Source organism: Diabrotica virgifera, chromosome 2, assembly GCF_917563875.1.
Source record: "Diabrotica virgifera virgifera chromosome 2, PGI_DIABVI_V3a".
Lineage (NCBI taxonomy): Eukaryota > Metazoa > Arthropoda > Insecta > Coleoptera > Chrysomelidae > Diabrotica > Diabrotica virgifera.
Genome location: NC_065444.1, coordinates 260,640,753 through 260,666,321, shown reverse-complemented (window position 1 = coordinate 260,666,321; position 25,569 = coordinate 260,640,753). Strand labels below are relative to the sequence as shown.

The 25,569-nt window shown below is 32.3% G+C and overlaps 2 protein-coding genes across 9 annotated transcripts in view; both read left to right on the top strand.

The window, feature by feature from the left end:
- The window catches only part of LOC126880582 (zinc finger protein 91-like), an 88,526-nt gene that overhangs the window by 31,653 nt on the left and 31,304 nt on the right, over positions 1-25,569 (top strand). For 2 of the 8 annotated variants that reach the window (XM_050644536.1, XM_050644532.1), the window contains one exon: positions 8,847-9,866. The exons of 2 other annotated variants lie outside the window; for them this stretch is intronic. In XM_050644536.1, coding sequence (XP_050500493.1) covers positions 8,847-9,866 — 1,020 coding nt within the window. The remainder of the gene's footprint in view (positions 1-8,846; positions 9,867-25,569) is intronic. 4 more of the 8 variants (XM_050644534.1, XM_050644531.1, XM_050644538.1 and 1 more) reach the window with 3 other exon arrangements.
- LOC126880585 (uncharacterized) lies at positions 3,711-5,829 on the top strand. The gene has a single exon (XM_050644543.1). It carries the CDS (start codon positions 4,574-4,576, stop codon positions 5,816-5,818), a length of 1,245 nt encoding a protein of 414 aa, XP_050500500.1. The 5' UTR covers positions 3,711-4,573; the 3' UTR covers positions 5,819-5,829.

Below are 25,569 nucleotides of genomic sequence, written 5' to 3'. Positions count from 1 at the left end.
AAATGGGATCATGTATTGATGAATTTATTTGTGTTTTTGTAGGTATTATTTATAAATCTTTTATTGATACTTTATATACCGTTTGGTATGGACTACTGTTCTACTAATAACCATATATTTAGCTCCTAATAAAGTCCAAACTATGTATAACTTTGGGTTTCATATTGCATAATTTTTTAATGGAGGAAAATACAATAGTTCCTAATTTGGATCAAACTGAAGATAATTCTAATGCAAATATTTTAGCACAAATATCAAAACAAAATAAAAACACAAATAATCAACAGTCAACGTAAAAATTCTAGTTAACATTAAAATATTTGTTTTTATAATTAAAATTATATATTGTGTTCTTATCCAATTTTGAATTTTAGATGTAAAGACACTATGCATTTTCTTGTATCATTTCTAATATCGTTTCTGATATCGTTTCTTGTATACATTTTCTTGTAAGATTTCTTGTACGTACATTTGTGCCCTGTATGACACTATGCAAGTTCTTGTATCGAAAATTTTTTGCTCAATTAGAAATCCAATGAAATCAATTAATTTGTGGTTATCTGATTGAATACAACCAATAAAACCAACATTATACTGAAAACAGATCCCATGGGCTGTTTTCACTCAATCATGTAGCTATGGATACCTACATTTCGTTTCATTTCGATTTTGACATTTCAAATATTCAATATTTCAAAATGTCACGATTTGGTTGTAATACTGATGAGAATATTAATGAAATTATCGAATCAAATATACCAAAGAATACTGTTTACAGTAAAAAATTTGTATGGAAAGCGTTTATGGACTTTTGCAATGATAGAAAATATGAATTAGATGGAAATCGGACGGTGGAAGAATTGTTAATTGCACATTTAAATAAATTGTTTCTGCTCTGTATTTTTTTTCATAACCAGCAAAAAATTTTCTATCCGAATAACCCTCGAACATTGATAAATGCTCAAAAATTTTTTAACAACTTTCTCAAGCTTGTTGCTTACAGGCAACAGACCTCCGCCTACGGCGTCGGTCTGTTTCCAAGCAACAAGCTTTCGAAATCTGTTATAAAATTTTTTCGAACAATTATCAATGTCCTTGGGTTATTACTACTGAAAACTGTATGAAATTCGGCACGTGATTGGTCGAAATTTTGTTCGTCACCCTGTCACGTTACATTGGTATGGTAGTACTGCGTCTACAGCTGATTTTAAGGGTTTTATAAAATTTATAAATTTTTAAAAACAAATATTTTAATGTTATAATAACTAGAATTTTTACGTTGACTGTTGATTATTTGTGTTTTTTATTTTGTTTTGATATTTGTGCTAAAATATTTGCATTATAATTATCTTCAGTTTGATCCAAATTGGAACTTATTGTATTTTCCTCTATTAAAAAATTATGCAATATGAAACCCAAAGTTATTCTAAATATATGGTTATTAGTAGAACAGTAGTCCATACCAAACGGTATATTAAGTATCAATAAAATATTTATAAATAATACCTACAAAACACAAATAAATTCATCAAGACATAAATCATATGATCTCATTTTCAGCCGTCATTATGACATTTAGAAGTTTTACCAGCAGGTTTTACGTTTTTGCTCTTTGCGCAGAAATTGGCGCAGTTATTGTACAAGAATCTGTGCCTGAAGGCTGTATGACACTATACATTTTCTTGTATCGTTTCTGATATGTCAAAAAAATGCATAGTGTCATACACAGATACAAGAAACGATATCAGAAACGATACGAGAATTTGAGTCAGACACAGATTATTGTACAAGAACTGCGCCAATTTCTGCGCAAAGAGCAAAAACGTAAAACCTGCTGGTAAAACATCTAAAATGTCATAATTACTTACTTACTCATAATGGCGACTGAAATGAAAATGGGATCATGTATTGATGAATTTATTTGTGTTTTTGTAGGTATTATTTATAAATCTTTTATTGATACTTTATATACCGTTTGGTATGGACTACTGTTCTACTATAACCATATATTTAGCTCCTAATAAAGTCCAAACTATGTATAACTTTGGGTTTCATATTGCATAATTTTTTAATAGAGGAAAATACAATAGTTCCTAATTTGGATCAAACTGAAGATAATTCTAATGCAAATATTTTAGCACAAATATCAAAACAAAATAAAAAACACAAATAATCAACAGTCAACGTAAAAATTCTAGTTAACATTAAAATATTTGTTTTTAAAAGTTTATAAATTTTATAAAATCCTTAAAATCAGCTGTAGACGCAGTACTACCATAACCAATGTAACCAAATGTAACGTGACACAGGGTGACAAACAAAATTTCGACCAATAACGTGCCGAATTTCATACAATTTTCGATACAAGAACTTGCATAGTGTCATACAGGGCACAAATGTACGTACAAGAAACGATACAAGAAAACGTATACAAGAAATGATATTCTCCTTTTCATGAACATTTTTCAGTGCGTCACAAATTATAGAAAAAAAGGTAAGTCCGTGATAATACACATTTATGACATTTATTCTAACGTGACATTTTTGTTAAATCTGACAGTTGTCAAATTTTATTTTCAATTTGGAATAAAACCAAATCAATTGTGTCTATTGCATTTATAAAATGGTATTTTCTTTCATTTGTATAGTCTTATAAATTGTACAGATTATATTGATAATATTATTATTTTATTTAATAAATAATTCTTTTTTGATTATGGCGCCATCTATCGACAACTAGAATAATCACCGAACTAGAATAATTACAAAAGTATTCAAAGACGTGCCTTTTTTTCTGTCACATACAATTTAATGCGTTAGAGAGAAATCGAAAAACTGTGACGCACTGAAAGATGATCATGAGAAAAAGAATACAAGAAAATGCATAGTGTCATACAGCCTTTAGAAAGAGATGCAGCAAACCAGTCCATGAGATCTTGTCGTCAGGAAGCGCGAAAGGTAGGCTCCCTCTATGTTAATATATACCTCTATTGCATGGTCGGTTGCCCTAAAAAAACTGTATGTTGTATCCATGCCCCGCTCACTCTAATAAAAAACATGTAATCGTATTTATTTTCCTTCCATTTAGTCAGAGGCGCTGATGTCGGCCTTGTGATTGGTGGAACATGACTTTTGACAAATCCTGCCCTATCTGTGTTCGTGTTCGTTCGTTCGTTGTCGTTCACTTATATTACATGGTCGGTTATGTGATGTGTTTGTGTCACCATAAAAAGCTGATATTCAGTCGTGTTTTTTGATATTTTTGTTATTTCATAATCGAGTACCTTTTTAAAGGTAAGTTTTTCTGATTATAGGTACTGTTTATCCAACAGTTTTAAAATACACATTTTATTTCACGTTTTGTTGTTAGGTCTAATGGCTCCGTTCAGCTGTTGTGTGCAGACGGTGGAAACATTCGACAAGTAAACATTTATTTAATCCAAATTACTCATATTTCTATGTAAAATGTCACATTATTGTTTAAATAAATAAGTAAGAAACAAAAGTTGTTTGTGTTTTACCTTTATTGTCCACTTGAATAAATAAAATATTAAATATTATAAGTACCGTATGGAGGCTATGATGTACCTAGCATGGAGGCTAGATTATGCCACTCTTCCTATCCAATCAACAGCAAGAATGTTTAAAATTTCACACCTATCATGTAGAAGCTACAGACCACTTATGTGGAGGCCACTTATTGTAGTATCCTTCCAATGAAACAGGTGCTGAAATACGTGACATATTTTTTGAAAGGTAAGATCGCATTCTACCAAATCACACAACACTTTTTTCTATGGTTGTATCACAGAATAAATAACCACATTGTCGTTATTTATTAGTTACCACAATATTGTTGTTATTTATTCTGTGGTTGTATGTTGTCCGATTCCGGGCCACGCCACAGTACAGTATATAAAATTATACAACAATTCGTATAAGCAAAAAAACTGCATGGTGTGTAGTGCAAGGTTGCCATCAGTGGTGAAATTTCAGCACATGTGGTGAAAAATGAAAAGATCGCAGCTGAGGTGATGAAAATGTGGTGATGTGGTGAATTTCGCTTATAAAGGTTCGGAAAGTGGTGAAAAAATTAAATTTAATTATCAAAAAATAAACTAAAGTACAAATTCTGAAATATATACCTATAGATAATTATACACTGATATGAAATAAACATGATTGAAACTATTCCGCATTTTTATTAATAGGGATATGCCACCTATTAGTGAAAACCGTAAAATAATTTGAAATAAATGTATTTCAAGAAGATAACTCCCACAGCATAACGGCTTATTTTAGATGTTCAATTCCCGCCCGAAATTCAGATTAAACAAACCGTTACTTTAGAAACTGTAAAAGTGATGCGATTTGTGTGTTTTACTATTTGTGTGTTGTATTATTATTTATATTATAATATAAATAATTGTGATTTGTTGACGAGATACAGAGATTTATTAACTTCGTTCAATTTTGTAATAAACAGGTAACATTATTTTAATAAGTATTATTGTATATATTATATTGTTGGATATTTTTAGATAATATCTACTTACAAGTACTTTTAAAAAAGATGTCTGACGATTCCGGCAAATCAGAGCATAGTGAAGCTCAAAGAAAGAAATTAAATATGGGTAAAAGGAAATTTATTCACAAATATCAATCTGCATGGGAGAGTGATGATCGCTTTAAATTATGGATACGAGCAAGTAGCAAGGGAGATACTCATTTTTTTTGCAAGTTTTGTTCATGTGATTATGTCTGCGGTAAAGCTGAAATATTGAAGCATATGAAGACCAAAAAACATGAAAAGCAAGCAAGAGACTACAAAAGCAGACAAACCCTGACATCGATGACTGTATCATCATCACCATTAGTAGCTGCAAAACGAGGCAAAGAAAATGATATACGGATAGCAAGTTTTTTAGTCGAACACAATGTGGCATTTAATGTAGCTGATCATTTAGTGCAGCTGATCAAACATTTACATTTGGACAAGGATTCTCTGAGCCAAACTTCTTGTGGAAGAACGAAAGCGGCGAAAATAGTGACTAATGTTGTAGGTTCACATGGAAAAGAAAATATTTTAGACATTTTAAAAACAACAAAATTCTCTCTCGTTATTGACGAATCTACAGACATAGGAACTACAAAAAATTTGGCTTTAATAGCAAGATTTTTTAACAATCATATAGCCTCCGATGTGTTTTTAGAGCTTATGGAAGTCGCTGATGCTTCCGCTGAAAATATCTATAGATCTATAGTAGCATTTTTTGTTGAAAATCAAATAAATTATAAAATAAACATGGTAGGTTTTGCTGCTGATGGGGCAAATGTAATGATGGGCAGACATCACTCAGTCAGTACTCTTTTAAAAAATGATATACCTCATTTATTTATTTTAAAGTGTGTTTGCCACTCATTTGCTTTATGTGCATCATATGCAACACAAGAGATACCGAATGAAATAGAACAGCTACTGCGATCGGTTTATAATTTTTTTAAAAGTTTCAAAAGAATAAGTGAGTACAAAGAATTTCAGGTTTTTGTTGAGGTAAAACCTCATAAAATACTACATCCATCCCAAACGAGGTGGTTGTCGCTTGTACAAGTGGTAAAGAGATTTTACGAACAATATAATGCACTTTTTGCTTATTTTAAGAATGAGTATCTAAATAATAAAAATAAAGATGTAGAATCTATATACAATCAATTAAATAACAAAACGACAAAATTATATTTAGAATTTTTAAATTATGCTTTGCCATTTTTCACAGACTTAAATAAAGAATTTCAATCAGAATGTCCTAAAATATAAACACTTTACAGTAAAATAAAGCAAACATACATAACTTTTTTAGAAAATTATTTAAATTCTGCGTACATTAATAACACAGCTGTTGAAGATATTCAGTTTCGAAATCCACACAATTTTCTTGCCTTGGATGAAATTTATTTAGGACCTTCTGTTACTCGTACACTTTTACAAGCTGACATTCCACAACATGACATCACCATATTTAAACAAAGGTGTTTAGCATTTTACACTGAGGCTGCTAATCAGATTTACCAACGCTTTCCTTTTAGAGGAGATACTGCAGGGATTTTAAAGGAAATGTCGTTGTTAGATCCTTTAATCATAAAAGAAAGAAAACCAAATTCTATCATTCCATTAGCCCAGTATTTTACTTCAGTATTAGAGGGACATGACATTATTGAAATAGACCGACAATGGCGCCTACTAAGGAATGACACAAGTGTAATACAAACTGACACAAATGACATGCTGACATTCTGGAATAAAATTAGAGCAGTGTCAAATCCTGGTGGTTCTGTAAAATACAACGAAGTCATAAAATTAGTAGATGTCTGCTTATCTCTGCCACACAGCAGTGCAACTTGTGAGCGATTATTTTTAATAATTAATCTAAATAAGACAAAAATAAGAAATAAATTAGCTTTAAGTACACTACGGGGAATTTTACACTCAAAAACAGTAATAGGGGATAATAATTGTTATGATTATCCTATTACTCCGAGTCATCTGGCTAAATATTCAAATATTTATGATTGATTTTTTATAGATAGATAGATAGATATTTATTCATTTAAATAGGTTACCCTAATATACAATCAATGTAGAGAATAGATATTACAAATCATTTACAAAATCGAATATAGTTAAGCAACATCAAATGAAATTGAAACAAACTTTAAATAAATTTTACATCATATAATACCATACAATACCCACCCATAAAATTAACATAATAAAGTATTACATCACTTGTTTCTAATATACAGCTTAAGTTTGGCTTTAAAAGATTTTAGTGACATCGTATTTTTTAATTCACCTGGTAGAGCGTTAAACTCATTAAAACCCCTGAATACTAATGAATTCATCGTCATTCTATAATTTGATTTTGCTATGTAAATATTCCTCATATTTCTTGTAGAATAATCATGCACATTTTTATTGTACACTATAAACTGCTTAAAGTAATCTGGAGCTACATTATTAAGTATTTTATAAACCAAAATCATTGTATAATAATACAGTTTCTCTTCAATTGTGAACCAACTTAAAACCTGTAGCATATATGATACAGGTGTAAGTCGATTTGTTTTCAATATAATTCTCATGCCACGATTTTGTAGTTTTTGTAGTTGATTGAGTTTATTTAAATTAAACATATACAATATAGTTGCGCAGTACTCAAAATGTGGCTGAATAATTGAATTAAAAACTGTAATTTTAGCTTGAGTCGATATATTTTGTGATATTCGGCTAAAAAATATAGTTTTTTCGTTATTTTACGGACAATATAATCAAAATGATGATCAAAATTCAAACAACTATCAATTTGAAACCCCAAATATTTAACACATCTTACAATATCAATCTTTTCATTTTTTACTTGTAGCAGAATGTTATCGGTATTTAATTGGCTATATTTGTGTTTTGTTGTAAAGATCATTGCTTTAGTTTTGGAAATATTTAATTTTAATTTATTTGATGCCAAGTATTTAGCCATTTTTTCTAATGTATTATTCATTTTTTGAATCGCTACTTCAAGGTTAGTATCACTACAAGCTACAAAAGTATCATCCGCAAAAAGATTAATAAATTCACTTTCTACATATAGGTCTATGTCATTTAGATACAATATAAATAAGAGAGGCCCCAATACGCTGCCTTGTGGTACCCCAACATTGATATAATGTTCAGAGGATAATGCCCCATCAAAACGTACTATCTGCTTCCTATCACTAAGATAATCACTTATCCATTTGTGTACTTTACCTACAAACCCATAATTTTGTAGTTTTGTTAGGAGTATTTGGCGATCAATGGTTTCAAAGGCTCTTTTAAAATCAAGAAAAACACCTACTACGTATCGGTTTTTATCAATATCGTTTTTAAGTTTACAGAGAGTCAATCGTAAAGCTGACTCACATGAATGTTTCTGTCGAAAACCGCTGTGCAAAATATGAAGAACGAAAGTAAATTGCAAATTATATTGTTGTTTATTGGAGCAATTATTAGAGCAAAATACTTTCGTACTTCTTATGTTGCACACTAAAATATTCGTTGTCGTGATAATCCAAAACAGTCGTATATTCGTGGAATACACCATAACAATAAAACAAAGGTTTCGGAATATATTAAATCAAACTGATTCGACTGTACTAACATAAATCAAATGAGAGCTATATGTACTATAAATTTTTATTTTTTTTTAATGTTCTGTTAACCGTCTTTTCGATTATCCGTCATACCCTTGGTCCGGTGCCCTGACGGATAATCGAGGTTCCACTGTATGTAGGAAATAATTTCATCTTATTGGCATGCTAAGACATGGTCTTCTCACGTATCGCATGTCGTCAGTTAAAACACATATCAAAATGTAAAACCTAGACTAGTTTCTTTGTTATTAAAGATATCAGAAAAATTTAAAAAACAAAATATAAGACTATAACATATAATACTGATGTATACCCACCTTTGTGCGTTTACCTCTCTACAAGGTGTCTCAAAAAAAATGTTCACAAAACAAGGCTACAATATGATTCTGATGTATACTAACATTTGTATCTCGTCTTCCCTACCGAGTGTCTCAAACTTAACATAACAAAAACTATTCTTCTACCCGGTATAAGTACAAAAAAGAAGTTTGAGTAAATCTTTGCACAACTGTGTATATACTAAAGAAAAATCTAAAATAATAAAAAAAATTTAGCGGAATCCGTTCACGAAAAAATCAAGTATGAAAATGAGCATAATTTTCTATATCCCTAACTTTTGACGAGCAGTTTATTTATATTATACATGGTTTGTATTTTAGGTTATCTTCAAGAGGAAAATAAAACTGAAATTATGGAGACAATAACTGAACATTCATCTCACGAAGCAAATTATATGAGTCAACAAACTGAAGGACAAACATTAAATAAAAATATAAAAGTTATGACCAGGCAAAGACATTACATGTGTGAAATTTGTTTTAAGCAGTTTGTTCAAGCAGGTAGTTTGAAAACACATTTGAGAGTGCACACTGGAAAAAAACCTTACAAGTGCGAAACGTGTTTGAAGCAATTCAGTGAATCAGGTCATTTGAAAACTCATTTGAGAATTCACACGGGTGAAAAACCTTACAAGTGTGAAATTTGTTTTAAGCAGTTTGGTAGATCGGATGGTTTAAAAATACATTTGAAAATACACACTGGAGAAAAATCTTACAAGTGTGAAATTTGTTTTAAGCAGTTCATTCACTCAGCTCATTTGAAAACACATTTGAACATTCACACAGGCGAAAAACCTTACAAGTGTGAAATTTGTTTCAAGCAGTTTAGTCAATCAAGTCATTTGAAAACACATTCGAGAGTGCACACTGGGAAAAAACCTTACAAGTGTGAAATTTGTCTTAAGCATTTCACTGAATCGGGTCCGTTGAAAAAACATCTGAGAATTCACACTGGTGAAAAACCTTACAAGTGTGAAATTTGTTTTAAGCAGTTTATTCAATCAAGTCATTTAAAAACACATTTGAAAATACACACTGGAGAAAAATCTTACAAGTGTGAAATTTGTTTTAAGCAGTTCAGTGAATCAGGTCAGTTGAAAAAACATTTGAGAGTGCACACTGGGGAAAAACCTTACAGGTGTGAAATTTGTCTTAAGCATTTCACTGAATCGGGTCCGTTGAAAAAACACCTGAGAATTCACACTGGTGAAAAACCTTACAAGTGTAAAATTTGTTTTAAGCACTTTTCTCAGAAAGGTGATTTGAAAAGACATTTGAAAGTGCACACTGGGGAAAAACCTTACAAGTGTGAAATTTGTCTTAAGCATTTCACTGAATCGGGTCCGTTGAAAAAACATCTGAGAATTCACACTGGTGAAAAACCTTACAAGTGTGAAATTTGTTTTAAGCAGTTTTCTCAGAAAGGTGTTTTAAATAGACATTTGAAAGTGCACACTGGGGAAAAACCTTACAAGTGTGAGATTTGTTTTAAGCAGTTCAGTGAATCGGGCAATTTTAAAAAACATTTGAGAATTCACGCTGAGTAATAATTTGAAACTTCTCTGAAAATACATGACTTCTTCTTCTTACTTTATAAAAAATAGGCTCAATGTCTGTTTTACTTTGGTTTTTAGCCTCAATTGACGTTGTTTGACCATCTTTTCCTCAGTCGTCCCAATGATCTTCCATTTGGCGATTTGTCTCTTACTATTCTATTTTCTCTCATTCTTTCTATTTGTTGATTTCATTCTATTTTTCTTCTTTTGGTCCACATGTTTATTTCTTCTATACCACATCTCTTTCGTATTTTCTCACTTCTTACTCACGTCTTTTAGAGTATGGTTTGTTATTTTTCGTAAGACTTTCATTTCTGCTGATTCCAGCAGTCTTTGTGTTTTCGCCGTATCTGTTCTTGTTTCCGCTGTGTACGTCATTATCGGTCTTATTGTTGATTTATATATCCTGGTTTTCGTTTCCGTTGTGAGGTATTTGTTTCTCCAGATTGTGTTGTTGAGACATCCTGCTGCTCCGTTCGCCATGTTCACTTGTTTTTGTACTTCTTCTTCCACTTTTCCGTAACTCGACAGTTTTATTCCCAAGTATTCCGTTTCCATCACTTGTTCTATTATTTGGTTATTTTCGACCAGTTTACTTCGTCTCGGTTCCGCTGATATCACTATCGATTTAGTTTTCTCTGTTGAGATCACCATGTTGTATATGAGCGCCGTGTCTTCGAATTCTTTAATTAATCTTTGTAGGTCATTTTCTTTTTCAGCTGTTTCTTGATCTTTATTTCCTTTTCTCCCATTTTACAGTGCTAGTCAAAAGTCCGTACCCCCTTCGTATCTTTTGAACGGTTATACCTATAATAGTGAAATTTGGAGGGAGGAAATAAACGGACGTAAGCTTCTTAACTAGTCATGACAGGTGATGTAATAGTGACAGATGACTTTACAGCGCCACTGTGATCTGTGATAGATAATTTTAAGTGGGACCTTATGGCAAGTGATACCTGGTTTGAAAGGTATTGAAAATACCTATTCAGTCGTACTAATTTTGTTTGAGTTTAAGCTAATTTTGATGAATAAATTAAATAAATATAAAATTGTAGTTTCGCATTTAATTAATAAAAATTCAAAAATCCGCCTATGATTACTTGTCAAAAAGGTTGACGTTGACGTAAAAACTACTGGAGAATTGAAAAACGTCAACTTTTTTCACAAAAGAACCATAGGCAACTTAAACCCAAAAAATTAGTATGACTGAATAGGTATTTTCAATACCTTTCAAACGAGGTATCACTTGCCATAAGGTCCCATTAAAAATTATCGGTCACAGTGGCTCTGTAACGTCATTTGTCACTCTTACGTCACCTGTCATGAGTAGTTAAGAAGCTAACGCCCGGTTTCATAATCAACTTAAAGTGAACATTAACTAAAGTTCACTTTAAAGTTGACATTTACCCATATGAATTGCATTGATAAAGGTGCCAACTTAAAATTTAAAGTCCACTTTAACTGATTATGAAACCGACCGTTACATCCGTTTATTTCCTCCCTCCAAATTTCACTAGGGAGTTTTTGTAACTGCCTAACCTAACGTATCTCCCTATACGTAAAGCACTAACGTACCGTAAGAATGATGAACGTTAATAAGTAGTTTTTGTAACTTCCTAACGTAACGTAAGTCATTTTTAAATTCCGTTGACATTAAAAAAAATAAAACAATGTTCACACAATATAGATACAATTAATATCTATGTCAGTGATTAAATTTTATGGTTTTAATTGCACTATAAAAATATTATTTTTCCTTAGTTTTAAATTTTTTATTTTTGTTTATACCTACTTTTTAGTTTTAAATTATATTGTACCTACATCAGAATTCCAGTATAATGTAAATAGTTTGTTCATATTTATTTGAAAATTTTACTGAAATTAGGTCATTTGTTTATCTAGTTATTCTTGTGATCACTGTATTTCTTAAATACAAGATTTGTTTGTTTTGCTTTATTAATCTCTGTGTATTTGTTATAAGGAACTCTTTTTAAGTGAGTTTGTGCAACAAAATCGAATCGGAATATGTTACCTAACGGGAGCGACGATACAGCCTGGACTATAAGCTAACAACAAGAATTCAAATTCCGGTCTCCAGCTACGTCATGCGATGCGCAAACTCGAACGTATTTGCGCTACGGGAAGATACTATCTTGTTATTAATAGTATCATGCTCTAAATCTAAACTGTTGAATTCCAGCTTCCCTAATTGTTTTACATCAAAAGACATAAGAAACTATTTGTAGAGGATTGAAAACTGTATTGAAAATAACTATTAAAATTGGTCTACGAATTAAACATATTCCAAAATTTTGTAAAAATGTAATACATTTCAGTTTTTCAGCCCAAAATTAGGCCACACACAATGTTCACATTTTTGAACTGTCAATATTTTTATTTTATCATTTATTGTTTAAAAACAATACAGTTGATACAGTACGTTCGTTAACGGTAAAATATTGCAAGACCTCTAAATTCTAAAGAACCGCTCCGATTTAGAAGAAATCCAGTTCCAGTTTGTTCGTACAAGATTTGTACATATTACATATTCATATTTGTACATTAATTTCATTGATTTCATATTTGTACATAGATTCCGGGGACAACATACCTACAGTTTATTCGCAAAATTAAATTCCAACAGAGGGCGCTCAAAATTTCAAAGATGGACGACAACGCTAGGAAAACAATTCATTTTGTCATTTGAATTCACAGTTCTAAAACGTTAAATTAAAATCATGTACAGGAGTGTTTTGCCAAAGTAACCACTAAGTTTTGCAACTAAGACATCTTATAAGTTAAAGACGACTCAAAATTATGTTTAATATATATGCATTCATTAAAATTTGATGCTAACTACTGATTTGTTTTTACCTTTTTTTTATAAAAAAATCTGGCCCCCGATAATCACACAGCGTTCTAAAAATTATTAATCTATCTTAGGATTTCTAATTTTGTTTTTAATTTAATTAATAGGTACACTACAGTTTATTTTACACCGACATACAACAATTTTTAATTAAATAAAAACTGGAAACTTGGAAACTAAGTAGGTGAATTTATTTTATAATAATTGTGTTCTGGAAATTACGAAGTGGTCGGGATATTTTTCATAACAATGTACATTCTATGTACATAATATATACTACATTTTATTCATTTATTTAATTTTGCAGTCGCATAAACATTAAAAAATACTACGTTTAATACAAACGTTAAATTAACAAAATGTGTTATTTGGCATTGGTTAATTTAGGTCATTACATAGAGTATAATAGGAATGAATACTGAGGAACACTGCAATAGTTTTTTTAAGTCGAAATTATTGTTAATTACAACATAAACTGACCGCAAATATGTACACAAGTTAATGGCAAAGTCAATGTTTTCCTTGAGTTGATGCTTTTCAATTTCGCCACCAGGCGTCGCCCACTTTGCGGTTCCTCGCCAATTGCAACCAAACAAAATCAATTTGTAGTCAGTGTTGTTATCACCGCAACTGAATATTTCCGTAGAGGGCGCTTCAAAAATCCGTAGTGCAGAAATTGGACAAAAAATGACACCTAAGAGACCAAAAAAGAAGAAGAATGGCACAAAAAAGAAGAAGAATGACACTTGACAGACCAAAAAAGTAAAAGAATGACACCAAAAAAGGAGACGAATGTCACTCGACAGACCAAAAAAGAAGCAGAATGACACTTAAAGAGCAAAAAAATAATGTGTGTGTACTTTGTACGCACATAAGAAGTTATTCTTCTATTATATAATTTCAACGAAGTAAATATACTAGCGAGTTTGGCAAGCGAGGCGAGAGGTCGTGTGGCAGGTGTATTGGCGATAAGGTAATTTCGAATTCGAAACCTATCACAATAAAAACACCGGTTTTTTAAAAGACCTATCGTTATCGATAATCGTTAAACTTAAAAAGCGTTCTTGTGCGAAATAAAAATAAACTTCTAAGTGTATAATAATAATATTTATATTAGTGCTGAGGTTAACATTTAATTTAAAATGGCCAGTGGCGGAACAGGAACAATCCGAAAGGAAACCTATAGAAAGAATGAAGAACTATCTGATAGTGGCGACGAAGAATCTAAGAAGAAAAAATATAAAGAAGATAAATTATATTTTGAAAAGAGTAACCTGACGAGACGAACACCGAATAAAAGCAACGACACAAATGAAGAGATGATAAAAATGATGCGGGAAGTTATGTGGAAAAATGATGAAATGATGGCAGAAATAAGAACCATACGGAAAGACCAAAAAGAAACGATGGAATATATTAAGGAGCTGAAAGAAAAAAACGAAAAATTGGAAGAAGGTTTAAAAATGGCAAACAATAGAATAGAACAATTGGAAAAAGATAGACGGAGAAATAATATAGTATTAAAAGGCCTAACACTAGATGCTACCGACGGAAAGCCTGTAAAGGAGTCAGTAGAACACTTCATAGGAAGAAATCTGAAATTAGAGGTCAGACTGAGAGGAGCGGTGAAGATCGGCGACCAAATCTTTGTAGCAGAAATGGAAAACCTAACGGATAAGATGAGTGTACTAAAAAACAAAGGAAAACTGAAAAATCTACAGGGACAAAAGGTGTATATAGAATCAGATTTAACAAGAAAGGAAAGGGAAATACAAGCAAAAATTAGGAAAATGGCAAAAGAAGAAAAAGACAAAGGTAATACTACGAAGATAGGATATATGAAACTGGAGATTAATGGAAAGGAGTGGAAATGGGACCATAATAAAGAGAAACTTATACTAACTCACAGAAATATCGGGGAAGGGACTTCAAAAAACTAAAAGAAAATAATGAGACCGGACCCACAACAATGACAACCAAGGCAATGAATGGGAAAAGCGATAGGGAAAAAGATGATGCAAAGGTAAACAAGGATGAAAATAGGAAAAAGGGGAAAGCTAGATTGCAGAAAAAAGGAGAGATAAAAATGGGAACATGGAATGTGAGAAGCATCAATGGAAAAGAGGAAGAACTGGTAGAAGATATGATAAGACAAAAAATAGAAATACTAGGAATAACAGAAACGAAGATGAAAGGAAAAGGTCTTAAGAAAATACACAAAGGATATTGGTTACTTTGGGTAGGAGCGGATACAAAAGAGAGAGCAAAAGAAGGAGTCGGGATAATAATTGCACCGAATAGACTACAACACGTTATAGAAGAAACATATGTTAACCAGAGAATATTATCGGTGAAAATTAAACTGATGGACGAAGAAATATGGACAATAATAACAGCCTACGGAGTAAATGAAGATGCAAGAAAGGAAGAGAAAGATAAATTTTTCGAGGAGCTCCAAATGCAAATTGATAATGGGGAAGAAAACATAATTGTAATGGGAGATCTAAACGGTAGAGTCGGAAACAACAACAGCGGAATAGAGGAGTGCATGGGAAAAGAAGGAGAAGAAATGCTAAACAGAAATGGTGAAAGAATAATAGAAATATGTATGGAGAATAAACTAGTTATAACAAATACAAAATTTAAACATAAAGAAGTACACAAATACACGAGAGTACAAGACAGCAGAAACGAAAAATCAATCATAGATTACTTTTTGGTAAGCAGCAACAAATGGAAAAGAGTACAGGATACGAAAGTGAAAAGAGGCTCGGAGATTGGCAGTGACCACCATCTAGTAATAATGAGAATGAGAACAACAGAGGAAAAAGAAGAAAAGAGAAGAAAGGTAGTAAATGAAAAAATAAAAAGTTACAAATTAAAAGAGGAAATATATAAGAAGAAATTCCAAGAAAACTTAGATAATACTTTGAAAGGTAGGGCAAAAAATACAAATATAGAAAAAAAATGGGAATATCTAAAAACCAGCATAATCAAAGCAGCTGAGGAAACTTGCGGGAAAGCAAAAATAGCAAACACTAACATGAGGAGAACAGAATGGTGGACGGAAGAAATACGAGAGAAAATAAAGAACAAAAAAGACAAATGGAAAAGATACCTAAGCACAAAACACCCGGAAGATTACGAAGCATATAAAGAAAAAAGGAAAGAGGTTAAAATAGCGGTGAAAGCAGGAAAGGAAAGGTCATGGGAGATATTTGGACAAAAAATGACAAAAAATTATAGGGAAAACCAAAAACTCTTCTACGGCGCATTAAAACAACTCAGACAAAAGAAAGAGCACACGATGCCGAATATAAAAGACAAGAATGGAAACGTACTAACAGAAGAAAAACAAATAATGGAAAGATGGAGAGAACATTTCAAAGAGCTAACTCATGTAGACAAGGACAACATAGGGGAGATACAAGAAAGGAATGAAGAACAACAAGTGGAATCCATAACAAGAGAGGAATTAGAGAAAGCAATAGAAAGAGTAAAACTGGGCAAAGCACCAGGCAAGGATCATATCACCCCGGAAATGATAAAATTCATGGGGACAGAGGGAATGGATAGCATGAAAGAACTAATGAATGATATCATAAATATAGAGCAGAATTACCAAAGGACTGGAAGAAAGACATTATATTACCAATACACAAAAAGGGAGACAAGAGAAACTGTAATAATTACCGAGGTATCACCATATCAAGTATCCCTGGGAAGGTATTAGCAAGAATACTAGAGACAAGAATAAAAACACAAATAGAAACAACTATGGAAGACACACAGTGTGGATTCAGGAAGGACAGAAGCACGCAAGACCTAATATTCACATTAAGACAAGTAAGTGAGAAGGTAATCAAGAAAAATAGAGAGATACATATGTGCTTCATTGACCTGGAAAAGGCGTTTGACAGAATCCGAAGAAAGGACGTTTGGAAGACACTAACAGAAAGGGGAGTCGACAGACACATAATAGAAGTAATAAAGGATATGTACAAAAATAATACAAATACAGTAAGAACCAATAACGAGGAATCCAGAGAATTTTCTACAAGTCAAGGCGTCAAACAGGGATGCGTGCTGAGTCCACTGCTATTCTCAGTGGTACTGGATGAAGCGATAAAGAAAGCCAAGAGAAGAATGAGAAAACTAACATTAGGATACTGGCAAATGAAACAGACTCAACTATCGGAGCTACTATTTGCAGACGACATGGTATTGATAGCAGAAAACAGAGAAGACTTACAGAACAATCTTGAAATCCTAGAAGAAGAACTATCAAACATAAATATGAAAATTAATACAGAGAAAACAAAAACAATGATAATTTCAAATACGAGGAAGACACACGCAATAGAATTAGACGGGAAACAACTAGAGCAAGTGGAATATTTTAAATACCTAGGAGTAATAATCGAATCAAATGGTAAACAAGACATGGAAATAAACGAGAGAATGGGACGAACAGGAAGCTTATTTAACACTATGAAAACAACATTTTTTGGGAAAAAAGGGATACCGGAAAAAGTAAAAACGGCAGTCGTTAAATCAGTAGTTAGACCAACAATCATGTATAGCAGCGAGACATGGACATTGACGGGGAGACAAAAATCCAGAGTCAATGCTATGGAAATGAGGTTCCTGAGGAAAATAGCAAACAGAAAAAGGACAGACAAAATACGAAACGAAACAATTAGACAAAACCTAAAACTAGAACCAATCAATGAAAAAATAGTAGAAGGACAACTTAGATGGTTCGGGCACGTGTGTAGAATGTCGAACGAGAGGCTAACAAAACGAGTGTTCGAAACGAGAGTGCAGGGGAAAAACAAAAGAGGGAGACCAAGAGTTATGTGGGTAGATGAAATCAGGAAAGAAGTCGAGAAGAAGGGATTGACATTGGAAAGTGCAAGAAACCTAGCGCAAGATCGGAAAGCATGGAGACTACAATGCCAAACTCAACTCCACCAGCCTTACACCTAAAGGTAGAAAGGCTTAGGACTAAGTAAAAAAAAAAATATACTAAGTAAAAATAACAGGTTATTTGTATTTTATTTAAATATTAAACTAACTTTCTTATCTACCACTTTCAAAAATTTTTTATTAAAACAACCAAAAATTAAAAAAAGAATATGAATCGTCCAGAATTGGAACCCGCGACCTTCCGATCTCTGATCCAACGCTCTACCAACTACGCCAGCGGGCTTCTTATAAGTGACGCGTAAGTTTCGGATATAATTACACAACACGGAGACATAAAAATGTTATACCTACATAATATTTTATTATTTTACTACAGAGGAAGACAAATCCAAAAATTATAATAAATAATACATTTAAGGCCCCGTCTCACCATCAAATAATTGACAGTTATTTGATCAAACTTGACAGTTAGTGACACAAACTATACATACTGTCACTTTGTGTCACTAACTGTCAAGTTTGATCAAATAACTGTCAATTATTTGATGGTGAGACGGGGCCTTTACTAAAAACACTAATATAAATTCTTTTAATGACTTACAGCTTCTTCCGCTGATCTGAAAAATCCGTAGAAATGTGGTCGATATCCGAAATAATTTCGAAAATCCGTAGATCTACGGAAAAATCGTAGGATTAACAACTCTGTTTGTAGTTGACATTTGATATAATCTAAAAGCATTGACAATGTTGCCATATAAAATATTTCTTACTGTAAAGGCTGTATGACTATGCATTTTCTTGTATCATTTCTAATCGTTTCTGATATGTCAAAAAAATGTATAGTGTCATACACAGATACAAGAAACGATACAAAAATTTGTGTCAGGCACAGATTCTTGTACAATAACTGCGCCAATTTCTGCGCAAAGAGCAAAAACGTAAAACCTGCTGGTAAAACTTCTAAATGTCATAATGGCGGCTGAAAATGAGATCATATGATTTATGTCTTGATGAATTTATTTGTGTTTTGTAGGTATTATTTATAAATATTTTATTGATACTTAATATACCGTTGGGTATGGACTACTGTTCTACTAATAACCATATATTTAGAATAACTTTGGGTTTCATATTGCATAATTTTTTAATAGAGGAAAATACAATAAGTTCCAATTTGGATCAAACTGAAGATAATTATAATGCAAATATTTTAGCACAAATATCAAAACAAAATAAAAAACACAAATAATCAACAGTCAACGTAAAAATTCTAGTTATTATAACATTAAAATATTTGTTTTTAAAAGTTTATAAATTTTATAAAATCCTTAAAATCAGCTGTAGACGCAGTACCACCATACCAATGTAACGTGACAGGGTGACGAACAAAATTTCGACCAATCACGTGCCGAATTTCATACAGTTTTCAGTATAATAACCCAAGGACATTGATAATTGTTCGAAAAAATTTTGTAACAGATTTCGAAAGCTTGTTGCTTGGAAACAGACCGACGCCGTAGGCGGAGCTGAGGTCTGTTGCCTGTAAGCAACAAGCTTGAGAAAGTTGTTAAAAAATTTTTGAGCATTTATCAATGTTCGAGGGTTATTCGGATAGAAATTTTTTTGCTGGTTATGAAAAAAAATACAGAGCAGAAACAATTTATTTAAATGTGCAATTAACAATTCTTCCACCGTCCGATTTCCATCTAATTCATATTTTCTATCATTGCAAAAGTCCATAAACGCTTTCCATACAAATTTTTTACTGTAAACAGTATTCTTTGGTATATTTGATTCGATAATTTCATTAATATTCTCATCAGTATTACAACCAAATCGTGACATTTTGAAATATTGAATATTTGAAATGTCAAAATCGAAATGAAACGAAATGTAGGTATCCATAGCTACATGATTGAGTGAAAACAGCCCATGGGATCTGTTTTCAGTATAATGTTGGTTTTATTGGTTGTATTCAATCAGATGACCACAAATTAATTGATTTCATTGGATTTCTAATTGAGCAAAAAATTTTCGATACAAGAACTTGCATAGTAGGGTGGAGTGAAAATAAAACAAAATTTTTTTTTTTCTCAAATTTTTTCGCCTGTATGCGGAAAAGTGGTCTCACGTGTAGTGTAAGTAGCTTGCAAAAAATGAATTTGATGGGATAATTTTTTCCGGTGCCCCAAGCCACCTAAAAATTAAGATAACGTGAAAATAAAACAAAAATTTTTTTTTCTCAAATTTTTTCGCCTGTATGTGGAAAAGTGGTCTCACGTGTAGTGTAAGTAGCTTGCAAAAAATGAATTTGATGCGATAATTTTTTCCGGTGCCCCGAGCCACCTAAAAATTAAAATAAAGTGATTTTTTTTGCAGCTCTTCGCTTGTTTTCCGTGAAAACAACCCAGAACTCACCACGAGGAGGTGGCTGCAATTCGAGTTCCACCCACCCACCCACCTTTAAAACGTTTATGATTTAATGCTTGAGATTAGCTAAAAACTCAACTTTTGTGTTAAATTTAGGTAATGCTTGTCGGGAAACTATTTGGGACCTTATGAAGCCATCTCTTGCTTCAGGCCCACATACTTTTAAGGATGCCTCTGTTACCAACTTAACGCAGCGTTCTATAGCTTGGGAGTGACAGGGAAAACGTAGTATCTCCATTTCTTCAGGAACATCTTTAATCATCTGTTTTAGATCTTCTGTTGAAATTTTTTTTGTCATTGGAGGTTCGCTTATCACTAATTGTTGCCAGTCAATCATTTCAATGTAGTCATTTGCGTTAAAGTTAATTTCTGGGACTTTAAATTTTCTTATTTCATGGGAGTTTCTGGATTTTAAGATTCGCCGCAAACCTAACTCTCTGATATGCTGCCGTTCATCACAAAGCATTGCTATCAACACATTTTCAGGATGTGCAAAATAACCATTAATTTGTATTATCCTGTCCACTATTTTTTGCAGTTCAGGTGACAAATACCTCGTCCTTTTTACTAAATTAAATAAATGTACTGGTCCATCAAAACAAAATGGTCTTGCTTTAATCTCGAACCACAGTGGGGCATATACGTTTTGTATATAGCATACCAAAGATTTTAGGTTTTCCGAAGGAGGATCTGTTGCTACGTAAAGACGAAGAATTCTGCTTGCAGTTGTTAGCCATCTAGCATGTGAAATTTTTCCCGGTTGTCTTCTTGCTAAGTCACTCGAGATTTTACCGTTAGATACTGAATTACTAATTTCAAATAAATATTTCTGATCCGTGCTAAGCTTCTCGATTTCCTTTGCATCATATTTGGGTAAAACTGATCGAATTTGCTCAAATTTAACTACAGGAAGATGCTCGCAGTTTTGTAGTCCTTTTCCAATTTGTCCTGAAAACTCACGTGGTCCGGTAGTTTCTCCATCCAAGTGCTTTATTAGATGGCGCAGAGGTAGTTCATTGGTATGTAATATGCAAATAAACCATTGCATTGATCGACCAATTGCAAGTTCTACTTTACGGATAACACCATTGTGAATACCTGTATTGACAGCAGTTCCGTCGCATCCAACAGCTACCAAATTATCAAGGTCTACATTTTTATTTAGAAAGTCCAACATTGTCTTGCTGATTTCTTCTGCACTACCCGACGATACACTAATATGTCCTATATATTTTGACTTGGGCTCAGAGACTAAGACAATATGTTCTTCAGATATGGTAGTTTTGTAGTATTTATTATCCTTCATTTCATTTTGTAGAGTTCTATCTTTTCTACCATCAAAATAGATTCCATGAAGAAATTTAAAAATTTTTGTATCATCAATTTTAATCTGGTTGCGCCTTTTTTTTCTCTCCCGCCTAATTTTACTCCGATCTATGATTTTGTCATGACTTTCTACCGAGATGAAACTTAGATCTTGCAACACCGAGTTTGTTATTATGGATGCTACTCTATCAGATACTCCTGTACGATCGCATGCTTGAGCTAAGTTTGGCAAACTAATTCGCATTTGTTTTGTTTTTTTTGTATTCGGTAAATCGTCTTTTGTTCCGGTTTTTGTATTTTTCTCGTAGACACTTGTGGCACTTTCATCTGAAGACTCACTTATAATTTGTTCTACTGGAAGATGTGTTTCGGATCTTGATGAAGAAGATGTAGCTATTGGAGATTGTGTTTCCACAATTTTCCGGTAAATAGAGCGTTCTAGTTTTTTGGTAATTACTTTATCCACCGAACCAATTACCATTTTTCTATCATGCCTCTGATCTTTAATGAAGTCATGCTCTCGAGCCGGTATTTTATTTTTGCATTTGCATAATAAATAGTCAGAACATTTGCATGATGCAATATCAAACAATTTCTTTTCCAATAAATCTCTAAAATCTTTAACCTTTCTTTGCATATTGGCTGAGTTTCTACTTTTCATAGGTTTTTTAATATTTCTGTATTTTTGATGTAATTCCTTTAATTTAGATTTAATTTGTTGATCGGATATTATCGGAATGGATGCTTTAACCCACAGCAATTTTAATTCAACAAGAAGAATTTCATTAATGTCACTAACAGTTGGTTCAGCATTATTTGCTGCAGCTTCTTTCATAAACTGGCGAATACACAAAAAGTTTCTGATAACATCAGCACAGGTCGGTAACATATTGTCTTTAAACTTCCTTGGTGCTCCAAAAACACAACAAGCGACGTCTGTTCGTGTTTTAGGCATGTTTTCTTTTTTTACGGATCTCACGGACACAGTTTAACAACACAGAATAAAACAACGGTTCACTGTATTGCATCTAAATTGATACTAATACAAGAAACGCAGTTTGCTCTCGAATCGAACTACTACCAAAATTAACCAAGTAAGTATTAACGAAGGCGGGCGCATCGGCGCATTACTTTAGTGGGAGGCCAATAGCCTCAAATTTCGAAGTAGTGGGGGCACCGCTAAACGAAGTCCGATCGATTTGAAATTTTGCAGGGTATTACAACAAATATGCAGACCACTTTTCCGCATACAGGCATTTTAAATTTTAAAAGTTGATTTTTTCGCTCCACCCTATTGCATAGTGTCATACAGGGCACAAATGTACGTACAAGAAATGATACAAGAAAATGTATACAAGAAACGATATCAGAAACGATATTAGAAATGATACAAGAAAATGCATAGTGTCATACAGCCTTTACATCTAAAATTCAAAATTGGATAAGAACACAATATATAATTTTAAAATCAAAAACCAATGTTAGATATAAATCAGAAAATATATTAAAAGCATTAAAATTATATAAAAATCAATAGTGGCAATAGTTAATAGAAACACTAAACCCCCTCTGTGGCGCAGTGGTAAGAGCGCCTACCTTTGAAACGAAAGGTCGGGAGTTCGAATCCTACCAGGAGCAGAAATTTTTTATTTATTATAAATTAATAAATGAAAAATAGTTTCTGTCTTTGTGGGATCGGTACTCACCGGAGGGACCGCAGACGTTCGGAAACAATTAGCGTCTCTTTGCAAAGACAATGACGTCGACTTTGCAAAGTAACAAGACACTTACTCAACACACACACATTACTCCCCTGACTTAGTGATAAGTTATACAATTACGTGGCTAAAGGTTCTAGTTCTAAACCAAAGCCAGAATCAGAGAAAAAAAAAGAAACACTAAAAAATGTAAAGATTTCTAAACTTTAACTAATAAAATATCTATAAAATACTAAATAGTAATAAAATGAAACTAAATTAAATGAATAAACTAACCTATGAAATAAGACTAAGAATACGTTAAATTAAACTGAACTTAAATTTAACTAAACTAAATATTGTTCTAAAATGCATATCAAAAATTTATGCATAACAAAAAATATTCAAAATATATTTGCGTAAAAGTCTCAACTTTATAATAATATTTTAACCAACATCGAAGGCCCGGTCTTTTCACCTCCGAATAAAAGTTATTCGGAGGTTTATTTGACAGATTTACATGTAATCTGCCGGATAAACTTCCTAATAAATATTTATTCGGAGGTGAAAAGACCGGGCCTAAATTATAAAAGAAAACATTTTAAACAAGGTCTAAATTCATGCCTAAATTATAAACAGATATGGCAACACTGTTCACAAAATTCATGTTGCATGGCCGTTGCCCTAAAAAAACTATATGTTTTATCACAGAATAAATAACCACGTTCTTGTTGTTATATAACCACAGTGTTGTACTTGCGGCTAGAGAAAACCAAATACTTTGCTTCGGAGCTTCTAGACAATTGACAGTTCTCTGGATTTGGCGGGCAATTTGAAAAGCATATATATATTGTATACTTATACATATCATTGAGTTTAAGACATTAAATGAAAGACCTCACTTCGCTTGGTTGATTATCTATATTTCTATATAAATGAAATTCAAAATATATTTTTATTAATCTAATTATATAGTATTGGCAATATTTTAAATAAAAAAACATCGTTATGTATATACCTACCTATTATATAGGATACCTATGTTATAAGGCGCGTTCCAAGTGACATGAAAACCGTCCTTCGTACTGCCCTCGTCATGCGCATTATAAAAAATGCGTTCCAAGCGAACATGAACGATGATTGGTATCGTACACCGTGTTGTTTCAAGCGATCCATGTACCGCTTCGAAATCGGTAACTGAACGGCCCTTTTGATACATGCCTTCAAGCAGAAACTATTTGTACTGACTTGCGCAGTTAGGATTGTTTTTATTTTTACTGGTCACTGCTATGAGATCAGCTGATGATTCAATAATAGAATAATCCACAATTTACGCTATTAGTACCTGTGAATCTTGATTTCCGTTTAAATAATTATTAATTATTTTTTTTTTCAAATTAATCTTATAAAAATGGATAATTTATTATTTTCTTTTTTCATAGAAGACAACGATTTAATGTCAGATATCGATTCTGGGGAAGGTTTTGAAGCTGAAGTGATGTTTAATGAACATGTTAAGTCCACTTTACATCAACAATAAATTGAACAAGAAATTGACAAAGTTATTTAAGGTCAAATTTGGCTTATACAAAACACAATTCTACATCCAATTTTGCCGTGAATAAAAAGAAAATTGACAAAATAAAACATATCCAATTGTTCTATTTCATCAAATTATTTCACTTTCTTTTACAAACCATACATTTTGTACTCGTCAAATTTGGTATTGAATAACTTTGTCAATTTCTTATTCAATTTATTGTTGATGTAAAGTGGACATTAGAAATATTAATTTTTAACCATAACCATCTAGCAAACTACTAGTGGTACAGTGGTACTCGCACTGAAAATGGCTCAGGCGCAACTCGAACTTGAAATGGTACACGAATTCGTTCCAAGAGGGTTACGTACCGGTAATCGGATCGAGATCGAAAGAAAACCGTTCAAGGGCGATTCTGCGCATTAAAACAGTCCAATCGATTTCGTGGCGGTTCAAGGGATCGTACAAATGTGTCGTCTTGGAACGAACCTTAAGGTTATAGTTATTGGGGACTTGCCATTTTACACCAATATTTTGAATTTCTCTAATAGAAGGTTTGTTTAAACATTAATTGCCCCTTTTAGGTTTTTTATTATTAACTGAAAACATATCACTTTTGTTTAAGACAGTTTTTATTTCTTTATATCTTGTGGAATATTTCTATTTTCATTTGGTAGTAGGTGGTAATAATACAACT